Source organism: Dromiciops gliroides, chromosome 4 (genome assembly GCF_019393635.1).
Source record: "Dromiciops gliroides isolate mDroGli1 chromosome 4, mDroGli1.pri, whole genome shotgun sequence".
Lineage (NCBI taxonomy): Eukaryota > Metazoa > Chordata > Mammalia > Microbiotheria > Microbiotheriidae > Dromiciops > Dromiciops gliroides.
In genome coordinates this window covers 65,532,941-65,557,852 of record NC_057864.1, presented here as the reverse complement: position 1 = coordinate 65,557,852, position 24,912 = coordinate 65,532,941, and the positions used below count along the sequence as shown (strand labels likewise).

The following is a 24,912-nucleotide window of genomic DNA, read 5'->3' as shown; positions in this document are numbered from 1 at the left end:
ATCTTCTTCACCGTGTATGTCCTCTGCCCAATCCGTTGCACCACCTTGGTGCCTTCTGGCAATGCTTAAGCTTGGCATAGTCAGTAATGCTCCCTTCTTCCACCTTTAAAGAGCCTAAATTCCTAACTTCAAGCTTTGGGAGGTGGGCCATTAAATAGTGTTAAGGTCCTTAAACCATTCTGAAAACATAGGTTTGTAACAATATTAATCTGTGGGGGGCCAGGCCACTTCCAAGCAATTTTAGCACAGAGCCCTTGAAGTAATTCACATAGAATCCAGCTCTCACAAGCTATTTATACAACAGAGGGGGAGTTGTCCCAATTTTTCTTCTTCCCCCTTAATTTTCAAGTCTCTTCCACTTTTCTCCCTATTTTTTTCTATTTCCTTTGGTCTCATTTTTCTACCTTTCTCTTTCTCATCCTCTTGGTCAAACTTAGATCTTTAAAAGGTTCCCACTCTTCTCCCCACTACCTTCAATAGCACAACCAGCCACCACCATTTCACAACCTCTGGCTGTGAGCAAATTTTGTTGAGGGCATGCAGAAGAGGCTGGGTAGGTAATCATCCTTTCCCTTCTTCACCAAAACTTGGTTATGATTGAGAAAATGTTGCTATCTACAAGTAGTTTGCAGGTGGATACACAAAATACTACATGGCTGACCATTTCACCTTTTTCAAGAGGCAACTTTATCTCTTCCAGATTCCTACCACAGCTGGGGAGAAAAACATGACAGATTAGGGGTGTGTGCATGCACACACAAACATTAGTATATATGATAAACTATTTTGCATTATGGTATCCTTTGTTTTGTTGAATGGATGTATATTAGGAAAGATGGCTGTAAAGCAAATCATTTCTAAATTGACACCAACCATAATTAAAAAAAAAAAAAAGGAAATGCATTTCCAAAGACAAAAATCTACTGTCAGCCTAGGCTGAAAACTTTTTGTGAAGAAGAGTTTGAAATACTAGAAGGTGTTTCATTATGCTGATTGCTTTATAGCACTTTCCTAGCTTTGGGTCCTGTGACATGCTTCTCCCTGAAACTAGGAATTTTTCCTAAGCCTGGGGATTCCCTGATTCTAGCAGCTCTAAGGATTTTGTTCCTCTCTGAAGAGATGCAGTATCAACAGGGCTGGACAATACTGGATATTATGCTACCAGATGCTGCAAATGCACACATGATACATTCTAGAAGGAAAAACCTTCAAGTTAGAAATTTTAGGTTATGTAATATAAATATATTTCTTATTAATCAACGGTGTATATAGTTTAATTAAAACAAGGGATATATACAATCTATTGTGGTATCTGGTTCCTCACAATTGTTTCAAGTTATAATCTTTTTTTGAACTCCTATACTGGGAAGAAGCTTACAGAGGTAAGTATTAATGCTATCTCAACCTATGTTAAATTATATAATTAAGCTTTCTAATTTTGGCTGATAATTCTCTTATTTCTTTAAATTTAAATTACACATGAACTGTAAAGACAACCTATGTGGCATTATTTCTATTAGGTATTGTTTTGTAAAATCAATAAACAAGTAGCAGCTGGACAGTTGTACTGTTAATTAAACAAAAAGGAACCAGCACTAAATAGCATTAAAGAAATTTATTAAGGTAAACACTATTTTTTTAACAAGTTACTCATGCTAGAAAAAGCATAAATGATACATGTAAACAACTGTTTACCAAATACTTCTTTTTTCTTGTAAAGGTGCAAATGATTTTCGAATGTAAACACAAGAATTACCAACCATTTTTGTTGGGGAAAAAAAGGGATGGTCATTCACTTTTGTTGTTATCATGGAAGTATTACTCCAAGACTTTTGTATCAAGCACATGAATAAGGAAACAAGGAAAAAACCCAGAAGAATTGAGGGGTTTTTGATCATTGCTTTTCCTTTTCAGTAACCGTACATGCTTAGCTCTTCACCAGTGAGGATGAAGACAACAGTGTGTAGCTTTACAAAACAAACAAAATATTGTTAGTCAGACGCCTCAATTGGTTTTCGATCCCTCACATGTACTCTGTTACACGAACTGTAGAATCCCCTCTTGTGGCAGGCAGGCCTTGGCCTTTCCAGGCCTGTGCACTAAGTGTAAGGACTTGCATAACAGTGTTCACCGAGGGGAGACACCAAACTCTCCCTGCTGGTCCATGGTAGCGATAAGGAAAGAGAAAGCAAAGTGGCTTTGTTCTGCAATGCTTTTGAGCAAGAACTCTTGCAGAGTTGCAGATGATTCTGCAGGGTTCTCCACACAGTACGGGAGCATTCCCTATTGGCTTTTTAGAGGCACTGAGCAGAGCTCTAGTTCTAGCAGAACCTAGGAGGAACGTTGTTTTAAAAAGACTGTAATAAAAGCAGTCACTGAACAAGTTCACATAGGAAAACAAGAATCAGGTTGTTACTGAATAAAATTGCAGCATTTGAGAGTCTAGACTTCTTTTATTGACTTAACATTCTTTTTTGACTTCTAGTGTTTAAAAACGTGATTTTTTTTTAAGGACTTTCAAGTCATGTGGAACTTTAAATAAGAAGGCTGATTACTTAGTGTATTTTGGGTTATTCTTTTAAAAAATTGTAAAAATTTATTTTGCAATTGATGATCTTAAAGAGCTGATCCATTATATATAGTTTTGGAATTGGAATACTCAGGAAAAAATAGGTCATACGTAGTCTTGCCCCCCAAATGAGCATTTTCAAAGTCAATCACTTTAAAATAACAATTATGGGTTTTGTTGTTTGCCCCCCCCCTTTTTGCTTTTTTGGTGATAGGTACAAAGAAAATGATGTAACAAATGAAAACAAAAAATAAATATTCTTCTGCACATTGTTAAAAACTGTTTGTGCAAAGGTGGCATCTTGTAGGTCAAGTACTTTTTTTTCTGAAGCTTTCTGTAAATAAGGCAAAAGTAATGTTTTCAGTATCATTTTCCACTTTTGCCCACTCCACACTACAGTTTCCACTACGTGGGAAACCATTTCATTTCATCTTGGAAGAGGCAACTTGTTCCCTTTGCCAGACTCCCAATGTACCTTTTGGTTCTGGGGTCTTGCTTATGCTGGAGTGCTCTGAAGGTTTTTTGCTCAAAAAGCATGTAGGAATTAAAAAAATTAAAACATAAGCGAAGCTTCAACGTGTTGGGAAGAGTCCAGCCAATATAGCTTCCAATAGCTGCTCTTTCAGAAAAGTCACTGGATTTGTATTTCCACATTGAGGCACCGGCAAAGAATAAAATTTGATCTGTTTTCAAGAACCTCATACAGCTCCAAAGTCAATGAGTCTTTCCACTAGACACACAGGCATATATGTGAATGAGAACCACGAGGCTTCCTCATAGACGCTTACCATATGTGAGACTCACAATGTGTCATTTTAATCACACCTACACCACCCCCTAGCCGACGATAATTCATACCACCATATAACCTGCAAAAAAAGGAAACATGGTCAGATTTCTAATAGTTCAATCGCTGTTCACACACCAATCACACAAAACCAGCACAAGGTAACATATCAGTCAAATACGTTAACTGAGCATGCAAGTTTTTTTGGTGTGGTGTCTCTTATAGTTAAAAATGAAAAAGAAAATATGGCAAGGCCTAACTTTGGGGCTTTTGCCACTCAAATTCTATTTTAAAAATCATTAGTCCATCACTCGGTCAATATGCCTTTATCAACTGTCTACGTACTCTGCTAGGCAATGGGGGATATAAAACAAAAAAATGAAATAGAACAGAAACCTCTATGATTAAAAAAAGAACACAACAATCAAAAACTTGTACAAGCCCAAGGTACTCACCACCCAATTGAGTACCACTTAAGGTACTCAATCACTCACTGCTGGGAGTATTCATGTAAAACCAATCCAGTTGTCTAACAGAACCTGATTTCTGTGACAGGACATGACAAACAACTGGTGGTGTCCTGGGCTACTCTGGGAGAGGCATGTCTAGAATACCAGCTGTGAGAGTGATTCATGTGTTGAGGTCTCATGTCCTGAGGAATTCGTTCTGCTTAGAATACTGTGCCTTAAAGGACACCAATAAGGGGGAGACAGTCCAAAGGGGGAAAGTGAGGAGGGCAAGAGGTCTTGAGGTCACACAGGACAAAGGCTAACTCAAGAAACTGAAGCTATTTAGACTGGAGGAGAGAAGACTCTGGGGAACATGGACCTGTCTTCCAGCACCTGACTAGTCTTTGAATGGAATAGCTATCAAAATTGTATTTAGAAACAGGGCCAAAGGGTGGACAATGCTGGGAAGCAAAAGATCTAGTTTTGGTCTAAAGAAAAACTGAGAGCTGTTAAAAAGAAAAAGGAGCTGCTTCACTAGAGATTGTTGAGGGTGACTGACTGCTCCTGGGAAGATGCTGTGGCGAGGATCCCACACAGACATCCTTTGGGCTTGGTGGTCTCTGAGATCCTCCCCAACTTTAAGTTTATGTGACACACTAAATCACCATTACCCATTTCAGTCTGCTGGCCATCCAGCTCTTCAACCTAGGAAGGAGAGGACCAAGGAACCATATTTTAGGACTATGGGATTAAAAGTAAAAGATGGGGCAGCTAGGTGGTGCAGTGGATAGAGCACCAGCCCTGGATTCAGGAGGACCTGAGTTCAAATGTGGTCTGAGACACTTAACACTAGCTGTGTGACCCTGGGCAAGTCACTTAACCCTCACAGCCCTGCAAAAAAAAAAAAAAAGATAATGGTTTCAAAAAGTATACAATATTCCAAGTGTGCCAAATTCTAAGCAGATTGTTTCTAAAAAAGAAAAAAAAGGAAAAACCTTTCTTAATCTGAAATACTAAAATAGATGTTGCTACATCTATAACTTTGGAAAGAAATCTAGCCTCTCCCAGGTCTTCTTTTCCATCTTTTAAACTGACCAGCATAATTGTCCTCTTTTTTGGAAGAGATTTGAACCGATAAAAAAAAAAAGGAAGTGGTGATGAAGAGACTATGGGAGAAGGAGGATTACCAGAATTATGAGGGCAAAATTCTCTTTTGTACAGTGTAGATAGGCTGAACCTAGGAATGGCAGCCAGAAACATCACTGTCCTAGGAAAAAGCTCTGAAGATTTGGTCAGAACAGTTAACATGGTAGCAAAAAGCTTAGTAATAGATCTTTCAGCACTCTTCCTTTTCCTTACTTTCTTCAACCAGATCTTGTATAACTGTGTAGTCCACATGGTATCTGGCACATGGTAGGCACTCAATAAATTCGCTGAATCAATGAGTGAATGAATTCATGTCTCTTTAAATGCTATGACCAAGTTTGTAAAAGGATTCTTGTTGCTCATGAAAACCAAAAGAACCTATTGGGGTAAATAATGTATAAATGAGCAATTTCTGTATTAGTACAGTATGCTGACTATTTTTTCTTGTTGGGATTATAGTATCTGGTAATACCTGGTCACAGCTTTTAGTAATTATTTTTTGCATGTCATAGTTTAGGAAGCAGGCTAAAAAAAAAAACCCTACCAAAATAACGCACTTTGGGAGCTCTTCCCAATAAAGTTTAGCACAGGGTTCAAATAATGGGAGAAAGTATTCAATATAAGTGAACTCTAAGAAACAAATGGTAATTATAAAAATTCATGCAAGTCCAATGCATGTGACACTATTTTCTTTCTACTTGATCTGACAAACTTCTAAAGAAATAACTCTCCTACAAGGATAGTTACTATTTAAAAACTATCTGCCTATTAATATAGCATATAAACAATCAGTCTAAAGTAGCTTTAGTTGAAAGAGTAGTATTTTCCATAAATAATTCTCCAAACCTTTTCAGTTTATAAGTGATAGAGGCAGAACAGTGCAGTATAAAGGCTTGTAACTGATAGCTAATTTTGATATTACAGAAATAACAGCGTCTAAAACATGGATCCAATCAATCATCTGCAGGAAGAAGCATTTCCAGAGAAGGGAACACAGAACTCTTTAGAAATTATGAAATAAGTTTGTGACAAGTATTTGCAAAAAATCAGATAAGATCTCTCAGATGATCCTAAAGCACTTCAGAAATTTAACTTGGGAACATGGAAGGCAGCTTGGTTACTAGTCTTGGAATCAACAAGACTTGGATTCAAATACTGGTTCTGACATTTATTAGGCATATCATCTTAGGCAAGTCACTTCATCTAAGCCTCAGTTTTCTCACCTATAAAATGGGATGGTAATACTTGCATTGACCTCATGGGTTGAAAGTGCTTTTAGAAACATTCAAGGGTTCCTTTTTAACACATGTAGAAACTCAGCTGTGCCTAAGATCATGGAATTAAATGGAAAAATTTGGTTGACTTCCCAAATAATCATCCAACATTTCCCTCTAAAACCTAAGACCCACAATGAAAAAAAAATACTTCACAGTAAGGGAAAGCAAGTCTTAAGATTATGTCTTCATTTCCCCATCTGTAAAAATAGAGTAATGAACTGGGGAGTCAAGAGATGTGGTTTCTATTCCATCTACTACTTAGTTTACCAGAAGTCATGTAATCTCTTTGCATCTCAGTTTTTTCATTGCCTTTTTGGGGGGGGGGGCAGAGCAATGAGGGTTAAGTAACTTGCCCAGGGTCACACAGCAAGTAAGTGTCAAGTGTCTGAGGCCAGATTTGAACTCAGGTCCTCCTGAATTCAGGACCAGTGCTTTATCCACTGCACCACCTAGCTGCCCCATTTTTTCATCTATAAAAGAAGCAAGTTGGATTAGAGGGTTTCATCGCTGTAAATCATAATTCTATGAAGATATAATGAAATATATTTTAGGACCTCACCTGTGGAATTATGGGGAGTTACTAATAAGCTCATTTGATTATATATAAAACTTGTCTGAAAAGCTTCGGCAAAATGGTATCATATAGATTCAAAGGCAATGTTAATATTATAATGAACAACTTTAGATGATCCATAAAGTTCTTTCTGTGACTAAAGTTATATTGCAAAGAAGCAAGTACCTGAAGAACCAATGGCAGGAACTTCATTACTCTATAAAATTTTTTTTCTAACTGGGAAGGAGGATCTATAAGGTTAAGAAACAGCTGTCTCAAATGATATAAAGATATAAGAAATTTAAAAGCTGAATTAAATACCAAATAGTAAAGCTAGAAAACTTAACCTTTTCATTTCAATAGGAGTTCAAGTCAAATAAAATTAAATGCTATGTTACTAGTCTCTTTCCAATGAAATCCAAAAGGAAAAAGTTCTTGACCCAATTATCTAAGATTATTCCAGATCACAGGTTATCTCTTGTTCATATAAAGGCCCGAGTTTGCTGTGAATGAGAGATGATTTTTCAGTATTGCTTAAAGGTTACCTCCATGTATTAGCATCAGGATCAAAGACTTCAATTGTCTTCAAATATGTTGTACCATCAAAACCTCCTACTGCCATAAGCTGTCCATTCACTACTGCAAGACCAACCTATGGGGTAAAAGCATAAAAATTATTTAGGAGACAGAAAGCCATAGCCAATTTTAGACTGGTATGCTCAATTAGATTGGTCTCTTTAATTAAAAAGAGAACCTTTTAAGCTCTATTGATAAAATGAGATAATGTTCTTTGAAAGCCTGAAAGGGTTATATAAATATCAGCTATTATATTTGTTATTATTAATTAGTGTTCAATAAGAGGCAGCAGGGGAAAGTGGGCTGGCCCTTAAGTCAGGAAGATGTGGGTTCAAGTCTTGCCTCTGATATGCATTCTCTCTATGACCAATGTTAAATCATTGAACCTTCCCATCATCTAAATGTAGTGCATTTATATTGGTATGGAGACTTTCTTTATCTAAAGATCTCTACACTGATGAGAGCATAGGCTTGGACCAAAAACTATTATTCAAATTCACTTGAATCCCTCAACCCACCCACAGCCATTTTCAGTTAAATTATATATGAATATATATATATATATATAGGGAGAGAGAATGAGAGAGAGAGAGAGAGAGAGAGAGAGAGAGAGAGAGAGAGAGAGAGAGAGAGAGAAAGAAAGGGATATATAAGTCCATAAATCTATGGCTAAATTGCCAAATCTACAAAATTAGACTGATTAAAAAAAAAAAGTAAAAATTCAACAGCTCCAAAACCAATCAATATTCATATGGAAGAAAACAATTTAATATAAGAATATTTAGGAATCTCATTCATTGGAAACATATAATCAACTGAGTACAGCAATGATATCAAAAAGAATAGATAAGCTGGAGAGTATCTAGAGAATGGCAACTAGGATGATAAAGGACCTTGAGTTCATGTCATCTAAGGACTGGCTGAAGAAATAGGCGACATAGTCAGAAGCAGAGAAGACTGGGTAGGGGGATGTAATAGTTATCTTTAAGTATTTTGATAGAATGACATATGAAAGAAGGATTTGATTTGTTCTGAATGTTACAATGAGGGAGAATTAGATTTGAGTAAAGAAAGATTCAGCGATCCAAAATGGAATTAGCTGACTCGGTAGGTCCTCCATCATTGGAACTCTAGAAGCAGAGGCTGAATGACCACACTTTAGCTAAGCTGTAGCGAAGAATTCTTTTCTGGGGGCACAGTTTGGATTACATGGTCACTGAGACTATTTTCAATTCTAAAATCTCTGAGTTTAAGCTAAAAGGCTGTTCATTGATTATAAGTAATATGTGTCAATAGTTGATTTTCCAGTCTAGTAATTATAATACTTTGTCCATGTTGATATTTTAGTTTATTAATGCAAATGAGTATTCCCTCATGCTAGCTTAAAAAACTTTTCCTTTCTGCTGTCTTCCCCCTTCACTCCTTCTTTACCCCAATGGCTGAATAATGGTCCCCTATTCGTACCCTTTTTGAGGGAAACCAGAATCCCCAGTGCTCACTGACTTTTAGGCCCACTTGCCCCCATTTGTGGAGGCTGTTACTCCCCTGCAGAGAAGACACTCTGATTTAAGCCCTTTCATCTATTCTGCAGCTAAGCTTTCCTTATGTGTTGTCTCCTTTAATTAGAACATGAGCTTCTGAAGAACAGGGAATTGTCTTTTCTATCTGGAGCTTTAGTAAAGTGCTTAGCACATAGTGAACACTTAATAAATGAGTTTTTATTCATTCATTCACTGGTGACTTCACCAACTCCCATGAGTTAAATGTTCATTTCCATGCTGGTGATTCTTTTTTAAAAAAAATTTATTTTATTTAATTTATTTATTTACATTCTTTTTCTTCATGCTGGTGATTCCTAATTCTATAAGTGTAAGTCCTAGTCTTTCTTTTGACTTCTGGACCTGCATCACCAACTGCTGACTGGACATTCTGAAATGGATATTACAGAGACATTTCAAATTCAGCATAGTCAAGACAGAACTCATTATCTTTTCCCCCAAAACTACTTCTCTTCCAAATTTCTCTATTTCTGTTGAAGGCACCATCATTCTTCCGGTCTACCAGTTTCACAGTCTTAGCTGGTATCTTCATCCACTCCTCTCCTTCACTGTCCATATTGTTTTTTTAGCCCAAGTTGCTAAATCTTGCCATTTTTTCTACATTAACCATTTTAACTACATTTTTATTTTTTTTTAGTGAGGCAATTGGGGTTAAGTGACTTGCCTAGGGTCACACAGCTAGTAAGTATTAAGTGTCTGAGGCTGGATTTGAACTCAGGTACTCCTGACTCCAGGGCCAGTGCTCTATCCACTGCACCACCTAGCTGCCCCTACATGAATCATTCTTACTACTCACATAGGCACATCTCTAGTTCAGGCTATCATTACCTCTGACATGAATTACTACAATAGTCATCTTACTGGTCTCCCTGGCTTCAGTCTCTCTTCTATCCAACTCATCTTCCACATATCTACCAAAGCGATTTTCCTAAAGGGCAGGCCTGATGATGCCACTTCCCTACTCAGTAAAATTTAGGGGCTTTCTATTGCCTCTAGGATCCTGTCTGGCACCTAAATTTCGTCATAACCTACTTCAAATCTGTAATACCTTTATTACACATTACTCCCTTTCCCACACTCTATAGTTCAACCAAATTAACCATCTTGCTATTTTTCACACAGGACAGTCTATTTCCCACCTCCCTGCCTTGGTACTGGCTATTCCTCATACCTACAATACATGCCCTCTTCATCTACATCTCTCAGAATCCTTTGTTCCTTCAAGATTCAGCTCAAGGTCTACCTTCTATATCAAGTCTTTCCTGATCCCCACAACTGCTAGTGTCCCTTCTCCACAAACTACTTTGTATTTGTTTTGAATATCTTCTGTGCCCTCCCTACCCCCAAAATATAAGCTTTTTAAGAACAGGGTATGAAATATAGTAGGTGCTTAATAAATGCTTTTTGATTAACTGCTAGTATTGGTAGTAAGAAGATGCTATTTCTTCCTTAATAACACCTGGATTTGAACAGTTGTTTCAGATGCACTTTCACACATATTACTCCACCACACCAGAGGTGCAGTGGATGGAGCACTGCGCCTGAAGGATAGGAGGCCTGAGTTTAAATATAACCTCAGAGTTTGTGACTCTGGGCAAGTCACTTAACTGCTGTCTGCCTCAGTTTCCTCAACTGTAAAACAGAGATAATAATAGCACTGACCTCAGAGGACTGAATGAGATAACATTTACAAAGTGCTTATTACAGTGTCTAGCAGAGAGCAGGAACATAATAAATGTTTAGTCCTTTCCCTTTCTCTTTGAAGCAAGTTTGGGGTTCAAAAATGTACTAAAAATAATCTAGAATGTATTGGACTTGAACTGTACTTGAACTTCTAGAAGTCACCTCTGTACAGGGTTATGTCTTGTTCAACAAATCTCCCAAGTCAACCTGATCTGGCCCTACAACCCTTGCATGGACTGGAATAAAACTGACCCTTGGAGATGGGTGGTGTCTTGCACTTGCCTTTTGGTGACTGTAGGGCTATAGAGTATTTTGCTATAATGGTTACAGATAGAATTAGGGTGAGAGAAAGAAGTAGTTGAAGATAAGTTACAGAGTGGGAAAAGATACAAAACATTAAAAATCCCTCAATTTTCTAACTGTGGATATGACTCAACACTAAAAGTTTTAGCTGGTGACAAAAGTACACAAAATCTTCATTTTTTCCTTCTTTTCCCCCATTTATTTAGAATTTCATTTTCCCCAATTACGTGTAAAAACAATTTTTAACATCCATTTATAAAACTTTGTCCTCCAAATTCTCTTCTTCCCCTGCTCCCTCTTAAGAAAGCGAGCTATTCAATATAAGTTATACACGCGTGGTCATAAAAGCTTCATTTTTTTTTTTTAAGTGAGGCAATTGGGGTTAAGTGACTTGCCCAGGGTCACACAGCTAGTAAGTGTTAAGTGTCTGAGGCCGGATTTGAACTCAGGTACTCCTGACTCCAGGGCCGGTGCTCTATCCACTGTGCCACCTAGCTGCCCCAAAAGCTTCATTTTTAAGGCTGATACATTTAAAAAGGTCCTTCTCTATGCCCAAGAGACAGACTTGCACCACCACCTGCGGTAAAGTAACCAATTAGGTAACATTAGTCCATAGCCTCTATTTCTACTGCAATATACTTAAAAGGATTTTTTCCAGCAGAATGAATGTTCCCTAGATAATTCCTTTTAACCAGCTTCCAATAAAAAGAAGCGAGTCTGGTACTTGCCCCACTTCGGCGGGATGTCATGGCCACCACTGGAGACCACTGGTTGGTTCTAGGGTTGTATCTCTCAGCACTGCTGAGCTCTGTGGTATCATCTCTGCCTCCTACTGCATAGATCATGTCCTGATACACTGCGCAGCCAAGGTGTTTCCGACGGGTCCCCATAGGGGCTATTGTGTGCCAGCGGTTTTCCTGAGGGTTGTAGCGCTCCACTGCAGGGGAAATAAAATCATTAAGGGATTCTTAAAACATTTCCACATCTGCCCAAATCACTATAATTTGAATGTTTTGTAGTTTTAAATAAATCAAATTCTTAATAGACAGCCCATATATTAGCTTTCTTCCATGTCACACTCATATATAGCAAACTAATTACTATCAGACAGTAATGGAAAGTTAGCTCTAACAATGTGGAATATCACATATTTTTCCAAACCAGCGATCTCTTATAGGTTTTATTCCAACATCTGTCCTCCATTATAATACCCAAATGTTCTAATCATTTCTTATTGATAGTAGTATTACTTCCCATGCCAGGGAAGACAGAGAATAATAACAGGCTTAGGCAAAAATGTTCACTGAGTCTCAGACTGGTAACAATTAAACCGCCAGCTCCCACACCAAGAGTGAGGATCTGTTTTCTTGGACAGTGATACGAAGAATGGATTACAAGGTGTTTCTTTGGAAATGTGACCAAATTAAAGAAATTATCCTATTCCTGTTCTCCACAGATGTCTAATAGCTTGAAAAGTAAAGAAGAATGGAACACTTTCGGTATATCTTAGAAAGCTAAAACTATAGAACAACTTAGGGAAAGGGCAAACTTTAGACTATGCCAGGGGATGAATGGAGGGCAATCTCTACTCTTTCTATTTTAGAACAAGGGGAGAAAAAGCTATTGTAACTTGTTTGCTCAGAAGCTCTGCCTGAGGCAGCTAAGTGGTGCTGTGAGTATAGAGACAAGAAGACCCGAGTTCAAATTCAGCTTCAGATACTTAGTAGTGTGACCCTGGGCAAGTCACTTAACCTCTGTTTGCCTTCAGTTTCCTCATCTGTAAAATAGGGATAATAATAGCACCTGCTTCCCCAGGATTGTTGGTAGGATCAAATGAGAAAAGCATAAAGTGTTTAGGCCAGTGCCTGGTACATAGTAAGTGCTCTATGATAGTTATTGTTTCTATTAGTGGTCTGGCATATTGGGAACTTTTTCATCTGTTTTAGGGATGCAGTCGAATCTTAGAAAGGACCAACCTGTATTTAGAGGAGATGTCCCGTCAGAGCCACCCACAGCATATAAAAATCCTCCTAACACAGCCACTGCCACTCCGAGCCTCCTGGTACTCATGGAAGCTACTCGAGTCCACTTATTCTCCTTTGGGTCATATCTGTAGCAAGAAAATGTAAAGCCCGAGTGCATGCTTTGATTATGAGGGAACTTTTTTTTTTGCAGGACCTACATTACATTAAAGATCCTTGAAAATATATTTTTGCTTATTATCAAAAGCAGTGAAACTGTTAACATTTAATTAGCTTTTGGGAAAAAGTCTTGTGGCTTTATGCCACAGTCAGAATGAAATATAAATGGAAAATGGTGAAAATTCAGTCAACCTGCTAACATTTACAACATTCTAAGGTATTTAGGTGGTGCAGTGGATAATGCACCTGGTCTGGAGACAGGAAGATCTGAATTCAAATGTGATCTCAGATGCTTACCAGCTGTGTGACCCTAGGCAAGTCAATTAATCCTGTTTGCCTCAGTTTCCTCATCTGTAAAATAATCTGGAGTAGGAAATGGCAAATCACTCCAGTATCTTTGCCAAGAAAACCCCAAATGGGGTCATGAATAGTTGGACACAACTGAAATGACTGAACAAACAAACAAAAAAAGACAATTGTGTGTAAGGCAGTATAGGGAGATACAAAAGGGAATATCAGAATTAGCCCCAGATCTTGAAGAAGAAAGGACACACAATACATAGATATAAAACAATTCCCATAAAACTACAAAGATTTCAAGAAAGGAAAATATACGTTTGTATATTTTCTTGTTTAAGTGTTAGCTAAGATGGAAATAATGAGCTCACTTTATATAACTGAAGAAAGAGTGGAGACTGGATGATAGGACTAGCTAATTAGGGGGATGAGAATAATGTTTAGCAAAATTCTTTTTAGAGATTCCCAAGCTCCTCACTGAAACAAAGGTTCATTTTAAATACCTCAACATTCTTTGGTTGTTGGTATATGATTGTGAATCACGAAACATTACAATCTAAACAAATGAAATTAATAATCACTCTAAGCACAATGAAAAGGCAAATAGTGGGCATAGCAGGGTATAACACATTAAAAACAAGGAATCACAAAGAAGTGGTATAATGTCAGAAGAGAAATGTATGAATGAAAAGAGAGATGGATTAATTACAGGGTGAGAATGAAAGATAACTAATGGACATGCTCTACTGATATCCTTACAATGTAGAATTGCCTTAAATAGTAGTAGTGTTTCAGATTAACTTAATATTTTTCCTGTTAGTCATTTGAAAAATGCATTGAATGGTTCCCTAATTATTCCAGATCTACATGTAATAAATAGGTTCTTTTAAAAGACCTCTAGATTTCTTTCTAATAGGAAACTCATTTTTGAATATAATATCCCTGAGTGTAAAGATAGTTTTGCTTTTTCTTTGTATAAAAAACCCAGTGCCCGGCACATAGTAAGCACTTAATAAATACTTGATTGATTTAAAATGATTTTTAATAGAATCACCTTTCAACAATATTGAGACAAGAGACGCCGTCCTGTCCACCCACAGCATACAGATAACCTCCAAGAACTGCTACTCCAACACTAGTCCTACAGGTGCTTGTAGGGGCCACATCGCTGCTCCACTGATTTGTTTTTGGGTCATACCTGTAAAGAATAAAGTAACAGTTGAATTTAGTTTACTCTGCATGTAAAGGAAACCTTAGATTAATGTACAAATTCTTATCAATGGGGATACATGTTATAACATATATTTTTTCCCTTTCTATAGGCTTATAATGTCTAAAACAATGTTCACTGGGAAATCCAGTTTTATTAATGATTTCTGGAAACCAAGTGTACAATTCAGAGTCTACATTTCTAAACCTGGATAAGAACAGATAACATTTATATGGTACTTTAAGTTTGGCAGATGCTTTTATCTCATTGGCTACACTGGCTAATTTTTTTTTTTGGAGTGGGGCAATGGGGGTTAAGTGACTTGCCCAGGGTCACACAGCTAGTGTCAAGTGTCTGAGACCGGATTTGAACTCAGGTACTCCTGAATCCACTGCACCACCTAGCTGCCCCCTACACTGGCTAATTCTACAGTAGAATACAGGAGGGAACTGAGTGGTACAGTGCATAGAGTTCTGGACTCAAGAGTCAGGAAGCCCTGAGTTCAAATTCTCTCTCAGACCCTTACTTACTCTGTGACCCTGAGGAAGTAATTTAATCTGTTAGCCTCAGTCTTTACATTTGTAAAAATGGGGATAATAAAAGCACCTAACTCACAGGGTTGTTGTGAGGATCAAATGAGATAACAAATGAGATAATGCAAATCTTAAAATGCTACACAAATACTGGCTATCATTAGGAAAGGCCAAGAACCATTATAGACTATATAGATGAATGGAAAAGTAAGTGATGATAATCAAAGAAATTTGTTTAATGATGCAAATCTAAGACTACATTCTTTGCAACTGATTGGCTATTGGGAAGGAAGGGTTTAATGGAGAATAAAGTAAAAAAATTACTCTGAGGTTTTAAGCATGAAGAACTAGCAAAATGTTGATGTAGTTAACAGAAGCAAGGAAGAGGTGTAGACTTTAGGGAAAAGTGATTAGTTTAATTTTAGACAAAATGAGTTTAGGTAGAAATGTCTAGTAGATAGTTAAAAATGTGGGTCTAAAGCTCAGGAAAGAGGTAGGAACTGTAGATAAAAGATATGCAACATATTCACAGAGAGTTGGATGGATCAAGACTAGAACTTCTGAATAACGTCTACAATAAGATGGTGAGAGAAGGAAGCCAGCAAGGAAGACAGATGGAGTATATCTGGCATAGAGAGATTCCTTATAATATAATGTAGCCCCTCAGATGTTTGATTTTATAGATGACATTGTGCTGACTGCATCAAGCCATGGTATTAAATGGCTTCCTAAAAAAAGAACTATACACACTCTAAAGTTTTCCTAATTAGCAACATAGGAAAAACCAAGTGGATGAAAGACGCCTATTGTCCACACTACAGAATGTGGTGGTGCAATCTATACAGCTTGTCTACCAGCAGAAATCTTGTACAATACATATCGACAATGAATTAGAACCAAACAGGAACAGAACAGGCTTAACTGCCTATAGGATATTGTAGAATCTTTTTAATATCCCCCAACCATTGTTTTTTTCCTGGTGGTGTTATATAGTTCTGAGTAATGGATCACTAGTCTTTGAAAAACTGAAATTAATCACCCAAAGGGGAAATGTAGAGGCAAATGGTGTGTATAAGCAGACTGCAACACATTACAAAGAAGAACTTTGTAATTCCTTGGAACTACAAAGGAAAATTTAAAAAGTAAATCAATATAAAGGATAATACAAGAGAAGTAAATCACTAAAAAAAGAAGATGGGCTGATTATGAGGTTCAGGTCAGGGATAACCAATACACAGCTCATATGCTATACTGGTATCCATATGACTGTAGGCAAAACTGAAAAAGGAACCTAGACACACTGGACTGATCCCATGGCAAAACTATGAGAAGACATGGAGAAGATTCACACAGGATGCTTAGCAATGGACGGTTGTAATCGATATCAGTGGAAGAAATGTTCACATTGATAACAGATAACAGATCCATTTGAACCCTGCATAAAGAGTCAGTTCTCTTAAAATGCTTGTTTTGGAAATGCAAATTTGTTCCAATGAGACTGACATATTAGGGAACATTTCTGAGAAGAAGGTGAATTTCAAGTTTGCTTCTGTGCAATTTCTTCTGTACCTTTTACCTTTTCTACAGAAAACTGCACCACTTCACAGTAATTTCCAAGCTACCACCCTTCTGGTACTCACTTCCACAAGCAGATTTCAGGGCTCTGGAAAAGTAAAGTGCCATCCATATTTAGTGTGTATCTTCTAATGCAGAAGGAAGAAGATCAGAAGGGCCAGTTCAAACCTTCCTCTCCTTCCAGAGGCCTATAAGTTGTCACATATCCGACTTGGGCAAGACTTCCATCAGCCTGGACCCTGTGGGAACTAGGGAACTGGTTAAGCAGCAGCCTGAGGCTCTGCCACCAGTATTTACTGTAGTGTTTATTTATTTCTTAAGCATTTAAGACATATGAAACTATGCTACCATTTTTATTAGGTTGCTATCTTTTTCTGTGTGTCACTGACAAAGTTTTTGAGTGTCATACCACAATCTAATTTTCCCAATAAACCCTTTAGTTTTAATCGTCTGATTTCGCATAATGAAATGCTTTTGCAGAATAAAAATGGCATGTTATAGTTGTATACTCAAGAAGATTACAGAAGCTCTTTTTTTTTTTTAAAGCAGTTTGGTGATGTGAGGGAGGGGAGAGAGAGGACATAGTAATTTGAAAAAGACTGAGAAAGTTTTTTAGGACAGGGAAGAAAAGAACTTGTTTGTAGGCAGAGGGAAAAAATGAAAAATAAAGGTAGCTAGAGGAAAAGGTGGTAAAAAAGAGAATCTGCAAAAGAATAACAGATTGAATTGATCTTGAAAGAGGTGGGAAGGGATAGGAACAAGAGCAAAAGTAGAAGAGCTGACTTTAAGGAGAAGGGTCAACTGCTTTGATATAGGAGGGAAGAATAGAAAGGGTGAAGATTCAAATAAGTTTTAAGGTATAGAAGCAAAGAATTGAATGAGATGGCCTTGATATTCTCAATAAAGTGGAAGTTTGTCTACTGAATACTAATACAGTTTAGGGTTTGAGTAGAGTGGGAAAGTATAACATATTCACTCTAGAGAATAAAGATAGGAAGGGAAGGTAGGGACTATTTCATTTTTTGTTTCTGCATCTCTGGTGCCTAGCATGGTGCCTTGCACACTGTGAAGACTTAATAAGTGTTGGTTGAATTGAAGTGACGATGTGAATTCAGATGAACCCAATCAACACAGTACTCAGATTTAATCCAGGATATTTTATGTCCTCCAAGAATGAACAGAAAAAAACAGAGATGGTATGGGTGGCTGACAGCTGAGAAATGGCAAAAAATTGAAGGGGCAAAAGATTCTAAGACGACTAACAAAAACATTGTTGAAATGAGTGATCATGGTGAGTGAAACCAGAAGAGGGCTGATAGATCTGATGAGGAAGATAAAGAGGTAAAGGTCTGCAGATTGCAATGAGAGCAAATCATAGGTTTAAGAGGAATGAGGGACTGTGAAAGCATGTGCACAGAAAGTTTCAGTCAGAAAGGGGAATTTCAGAGTTCAAGGTTTTAGAGACCAATCAATCAAAGGCTGTTCACAAAAATTAGTGATTTTAATATGATAGGAGCAACACTAAAGTAGGAACTGTTAGATCTACTGCCTAAATTCATGTAAAGACTGAAAGCTTTCAGATCAAATATGTATAATCAGGACCAAGGTGGTAGGTACAGTGAATAAAGCACTGGGCATGGAGTTAGGAAGACCTGAGTTCAAATCTGGCCTCAGACACTTATGAGCTTATGACCCTGGGCAAGTCACTTTATCTCTGTATGCCTCAGTTTCCTCAAATGTAAAATAGGAATAATAACAGTACCTCCTTCCTGGTGTCACTGTGGGGCTCAAATGAGATGATAATAAAGTGCTTTACACAGTGCCTGGCACAGAGTAAGTGCTATATAAATATTAGTTATTATTATTCTTCTTAATAGAGGAAAAAAACCCTATTGCTACTACTTACCTTTCAACACTGTTAAGATAAGAAGATCCATCATGGCCTCCTACTGCATACAAAAGGTCATCAAGAACACTGACTCCAACTCCACAGCGTCGTTTGCTCATAGATGCTACCATTCTCCACTCATTGGTCTGTGGGTCATATCGTTCCACACTAGAAATGGCATCCCCACTACACCAGCCACCCACTGAGGGAAACAAAATTAAAGGTGAGTCAGAAACACAGAATGTAGTTTTATAACAAAGAAGTTTTAAAATATTGGCCCAGTGCCAAGTTTATTATTATTATTATTTAGTGAGGCAATTGGGGTTAAGTGACTTGCCCAGGGTCACACAGCTAGTAAGTGTTAAGTGTCTGAGGCTGGATTTGAACTCAGGTACTCCTGACTCCAGGGCTGGTGCTCTATCCGCTTTGCCATCTAGCTGCCCCTATTATTATTATTATTTTTAACATTTTTATTTAAAGTTTTGAGTTTCAAATTCTATCCTTCCCTCCCTTTCTTCGCTCTCTGAGGTGATAAGCAATCAGATATAGGTTATACATGTACAATTATGTAAAACATTCCATATTAGCCATTTTGTGCAAGAAGATTCAAATAAAAGAAAAATCTGTGTTCAATCATCACTTCTTTCTTTGGAGGTAGATAGTGTTGAATTTGACTTGACATCTGTTACCAATATATTAGATTTTAATTTCTTCATAATGGCATGAGGATAATTAGGCAGATGATGCAAAAAGTTGATGAAACAAAGATAAAAATTATTTTCAATAATTAATATTGGCAGCAATTGTCTTCTCAATTACCCTCCATAAGGGGGGACTATAATAATATTATAATTTTAAAGAATGGTTCAATTTTTTGTTTTATTGTATGTTCACATGTTAACAACTAAGATTCTGTATTCCCTTAGACATGTTTTTGAGAACTTTCATTGTTTGATTTGATTATTGACAAAGCTATTTTAAAGTTGTGTTAAGCTCAATTTTGTAGGAAGTTTTCCTGGCTGATTACCAGCATCTACACCTCAACCCCTGAAAAGACTTCCATTCCACGACTACACCTAGAGGACATCTAAGAAAAGACTTTCAGAGACTTTAAATGAACAGTTTTGATTTGTTGTTTTTGTTTTTTTTTCTCTTTCTGTTATAATATACACCATCTGTAATATGTATTCTCTGCAGAGGCCCTCCCTTTGCAAGACTAATGTCAAAGCGTCGGTTCATGAGGACAAAAAAAAAAATCGCCCCTCTGGACAAAACTTTCCTGTCTTCCTTTTCTATATTGTTGTTCACATATTATTAGTTAGCAATATTGTTGTTCACATATTATTAGTTAGCAATAGTTATTATATTCTTTTTACTGTTCCGTCAAGGAAACATTTTGTTTCTTGAGGAACAACAGGGGGGACTGTAACGATTGGAATAACGCCACCTGCTGGATACTTACTGTAGAAGAGTTCTGCCCATGAAGGGAAGGTCTTTGAGGGCAAGACCAGGAGTCAGGAAGTGACGCGGGCTAGTGGGAGGAGGAAGGAAGAGACTGGGGCTCAGTCTCGCTCTCTTTCCTGGGGACGCTGGCGGAGAAGGGAGCTAGAAATGTGCTCTCCCTTTAATAGATAGGAATCTAGGCCTTTCTCTCTCTTTACCAAATTCTTATTCTCCTTAATAAATGCTTAAAAGTCTAACTCTTGCTAAAGCTTATAATTTATTGGCGACCACTCATTAGATATTTTAGACAGACTAGCTAGAATTTTAGCCCTTAACAATAGTATGCTTCATCACTGGTCGTTTTAGGATTGTATTGGATCATTGTATTGCTGAGAATACCTAAGTCATTTTTAGTGCTTCATCAAACAATACTGCTGTTACTGTGTACAACATTCTCCTGATTCTGTTCACTTTGCTATGCATCAGTTTGTATAAGTCTTTCCAGGTTTTTCTGAAATCATCCTGTTTGTCATTTCTTTTAGCACAATAATATTCCATCACCATCATATACCACAGCTTGTTCAGCTATTCCCCAATTGATGGGAATCCCTTTGATTTCCAGTTCTCAGCCACCACAGTGCCAAGTTTAAATGAGAAATATTTTTTTAAAAAAGAGTTTTCATTATTTAAGAAATATCCAATTATGGTCTTAAATAAAGCTTAGTTTTTATCTGAGACTTTTTCACCCCCCAAGTATTTTACATATTCAAAAGGAGAGGGAAGCAGAAGCAGGAGTAGATGGTAAAAACCTGCTTCTTCCCCTTTGTTCCTATACAGAGGTTAATAAATACATTAGTTTTTTTTTGTTCTTGCTTTTTACCTTTCCTGAATACAACATCTCATCTCTGTCCATCGTCTAATATGTTCTCCCTCCTCACTTCCACCCTTAAGAATTTCTTGCTTCCGGGGCAGCTAGATGGCGCCGCCGTGGATAGAGCACCGGCCCTGGATTCAGGAGTACCTGAGTTCAAATCCGCCCTCAGGCAATTAACATTTACTAGCTGTGTGACCCTGGGCAAGTTGCTTAACCCCAATTGCCTCACTAAAAAAAAAAAAAAAGAATTTCTTGCTTCCTTCTAACATCAGTTAAGATGCTACCTCCCTACAGAAAGCTTTTCTTGAAATTATTTTATACCTACTTATCTGAGTATATATATGTTATATTCCCCAGAAGAATATAAGCTACACGACCTTGGGCAAGTCATTTGGATCCTGAGTTCAGTTTCTTCATTAGTGAAATGGGTATAGCAACAGGGTCAGGATCAAATAAGATAGTGTTTTGTAAATATAAAATGTTATCTGAATATAAGTGATTAGTACTACCATTACCTTATTTTCATTCACTCATTCATTCATTCATTTATACGAGGAAATTGGGGTTAAGTGACTTGCCCAGGGTCACACAGCTAGTAAGTGTTAAGTGTCTGAGGTCGGATTTGAACTCAGGTCCTCCTGACTCCAGGGCCAATGCTCTATCCACTGTGCCACCTAGCTGCCCCCATTACTTTATTAAAAAACTAAATCAGGAAAGCAAATACACTAACGAGACAAAGAAAATTTCAGAGTAGGATGATAAATATTAATCCTTGAAATGCTATTGAGATTTATATAGAAAGTTATTACAAAATAGGAAGCCATGCAAAATCTAAAAGTAATTCAGTTGCTTACATTATGGTTAGTAGCAATAGTGGAATTCAGCTTCCTTAATAGGCACAGCTTTAAAATGTAAATTTGGCAAACATTTATTAGGTAAGTATTAAAAACTGACTTCAATGGGAAGAAATGGTTCAGAATTAAACAAATACTGTTGCATAAACTGTACTTCTAAAGACCAATTTAGAAATAGGAAGTTTCAAAAAAGAGATTACTTTCTTATGGCCTAAGGAGACAAAACAAAAAATGTTTAGCATTCACAATGCTTTGTAGTGGCATTATAAGCACTGTGAATTCCAAAGCAGTAGGGGATGATGGCATAACCGGGAACAGGGCTAGTCAACTTGTTGGTGCCGTTGTTGTTGGCTAAGTGTTGATAGCATACTCAGCACAGCAAAATACATCCAAAGTCACTGTCTTTGAGACTCATCATCTGTATGAAATACAATTATTGAAAAATATTTCAGTAAGGTGCTACAGAACTCAAAAACGTATGATGCTACCTCATAAAAAAACTACTTCAAATGTAGCTTTGGAACAGACTTAGGACAGAAAAAGAAGGAAGAAAAGAATTTGCTCAAGGTCACCTAGGCAGTAAGGGGCAGAACTGGGATTCACACTCAGGTTCTGTCTTTAAATCCTGATTTCTTAACACTGAGCCATGATGATTAATTAACCAATAAGCATTTAATGAGAACCTTTTATGTGCCATACATAATTCTAGGCACTGAAGATAAAAAAGCGAGCCAATCAGGACTCTCAGGAAGCTTACATTCTGTAATAGGAGAGACTACACGGACACAGATAAAGACATACAAAATAGGTACGCAATGAAAAAACCAACCCCCCCCCCAAAACAATGAAAACAAGATAGTTTTGTGAGGGTAGGCGCTAGGAGTGGGGATTGGGAGGAATGAAAAAAGGTATGTATTGTGTAGAAAGGGGTGCCTGGATTTAGGCTTAAGGGAATTCAGGCATTCTAAAGGAGGTGGCTTTGAAGGGGAATGGTTAGTTTTGTTTTGGGCATGTTGTATTAGATGTCCATGGCACAGTCAGTTCAAAATGTCCAAAAGGCAGTACATTATAAAAGACTGAAGAACTCAGGAGAGAGACTAAGACTGGATATGTAGTGGTGATGGTAAGACCTAGTGAGGTTTTTTTTTTTAATAAAGGGAAAACTTGTTTTTAGTCAACAGTGAAGCAATCACTAGATCAGAGATAATCTCTAAATGAAGATTAGAGAAAGAATAATAGTGGGGGACAAACTTCTGGAGAAGATGGGATGAGAGAATCAAGGGTCCATATAAAGCGGCTGGCCTTGGCAAGGAAAAGAGTAATTTCTTTATTATAGAATGGAGTAAAAAAAGAGGTGATGGTGTCAGGAGGTCTTGAGATGTACCAAAGAGGAGAAAGCTCCTGACTTGCAAGAGATGAGTGTGAAAAGGAAAACAGAAGCCTAGAAAGATAGGCTTTGTAAAATGCTTTAAACATCATGTTGAGTAATTTTTATGTTAGAGGCAACAGAGAGTCACAAAAGATTTTCTAGCAGGGGAGTGATTTGGTCAGATGAACTTAAGAAACATTATTTTGGAAACTATAGGGAAGATTAATCAAAAAGTTGGGGGTCCAATTAGGAGACTTGCAATAGTAAAGGTGACAGGTGATGAAGGCCAGAACTACAGTGATGGCTGTGTGAGTGGAGAGAGGGAACAAATCTAGGATACATTGTGGAGGTAGAATGAATGAATGAATGAAAAAACATTTATTAAGTACCTACTATGTAAGATGCATTATCCTAGGTGCTGGGGATATAAATAAAAAAGTGAGACAGTCTTTGCCATCAAGGTGCTAGTATCTAAATGGGGGAGACAACACATACATGGGAGTCAAGGCTAGGGAGGGTGGTTTTGGTCTAGGAAGCCGCAGGAATGGAGGGGAGTCAAATGGCAGTAAAATGTCATCTCTTCCAGAAGCAAGAGTAGTACTGATTTGATTAGTGTTTCCAGAGCAAGAAGTGGAAAAGAATGGGGAGGATATGTGGCAAAATGTTTGGGATAGTGCACAGGTGTTAAGTGTTCTCTGGGGCCAGATAGAGTGGATGAGGTGAGTTTGTATTCACTCATCAATCAGGAAAGGTTAGCCCCAAAGCAACATTAAAAAAACCAAACAAACTAAAGGCAGGGTAGAGGGAGGGAATCTTTTTGAGGTCAGTTTTGAATAAAATGTCTGGGGTGGATAGATGTGAGTGAACAAGACTTGGCAAGTGACCGGATGTGAGGGGTGGGGGGTGGGGAAGGGTGAGTGAATAGTTTAGTAGGGCTCTGAGATTTCGAATATAGGTAACTATATGCATAGTGGTGCCCTCAGGAAAAAACTGGGAAGTTAGGAGGAGGGAGGAATGGGTTTAACAAAGAGTAAAATGAATTTTGTTTTGGACATGTTGAATTTGAGATGTCTATAAGACTAGTTGGTGATGTGGACTTGGACTTTGGGAGAGAAATTACAGCTAGAGCAGAGTCATCTGTATTCAGAGCTGATGAAATATTTGAACATTGGAAGGCTGGGAAATTCAGTGAATGATAAATTAATGATTAACAGTTTGGTATTAGAAATAAGAGTAAAAGGAACATTGTTATAAGGGGAATGGAATATATTCTCTAAGGACAGTGGAGGAGGGACAGAGGGAGACAATTTAATATCAATTATCTCCCCTAAGAAATGTTGAGACCTATATGAAAGGTGAAAAGGAAAGAGAAAAAATGGAGGGGTCACTACAGGAAAATATCATTTATTTTATTTTATTTTTGGAAAGAAAATCTATCCCCATTGTGCCAGGAGACAGAAGGAGAGGACAGCATTATAACAAGAAAAAATCTTATAAAATCAGAAGGTAAAGAAAAATGGTGTGACAAGAAGAAGCTTATCTCAATGATACAGAATTTTAAACAACCTAAAGAGATTTCACCTTTGTATAAAAACCAAAGTATTGAAGCAGCCAAGAAGTTTCTGTTAAGAAGTTATTACTAGAGGAAAAAAAAAAAGAAGCTATTACTAGAGGGCAGCTAGGTGGCACAGTGGATAAAGCACCAGCCCTGGATTCAGGAGGATCTGATAATTGACACTAGCTGTGTGACTGGGGAAGTCACTTAACCCTCATTGCCACGCAAAAAAAAAAAAAAAAAAAAAAAGAAGAAGCTATTACTAGAAAGA

General features: G+C 37.5%; 1 protein-coding gene across 1 annotated transcript in view; it reads right to left on the bottom strand.

Annotated features, from left to right (window-relative positions):
• Positions 1–987: 987 nt before the first annotated feature.
• The window catches only part of KLHL20 (kelch like family member 20), a 76,805-nt gene continuing 52,880 nt past the window's right edge, over positions 988–24,912 (bottom strand). The window contains 6 exon segments of the mRNA XM_044005030.1: positions 988–3,438; positions 7,327–7,433; positions 11,631–11,839; positions 12,879–13,012; positions 14,395–14,538; positions 18,565–18,748. Of these exon segments, the coding sequence (XP_043860965.1) occupies positions 3,354–3,438; positions 7,327–7,433; positions 11,631–11,839; positions 12,879–13,012; positions 14,395–14,538; positions 18,565–18,748 (863 nt within the window). The 3' untranslated portion in view covers positions 988–3,353.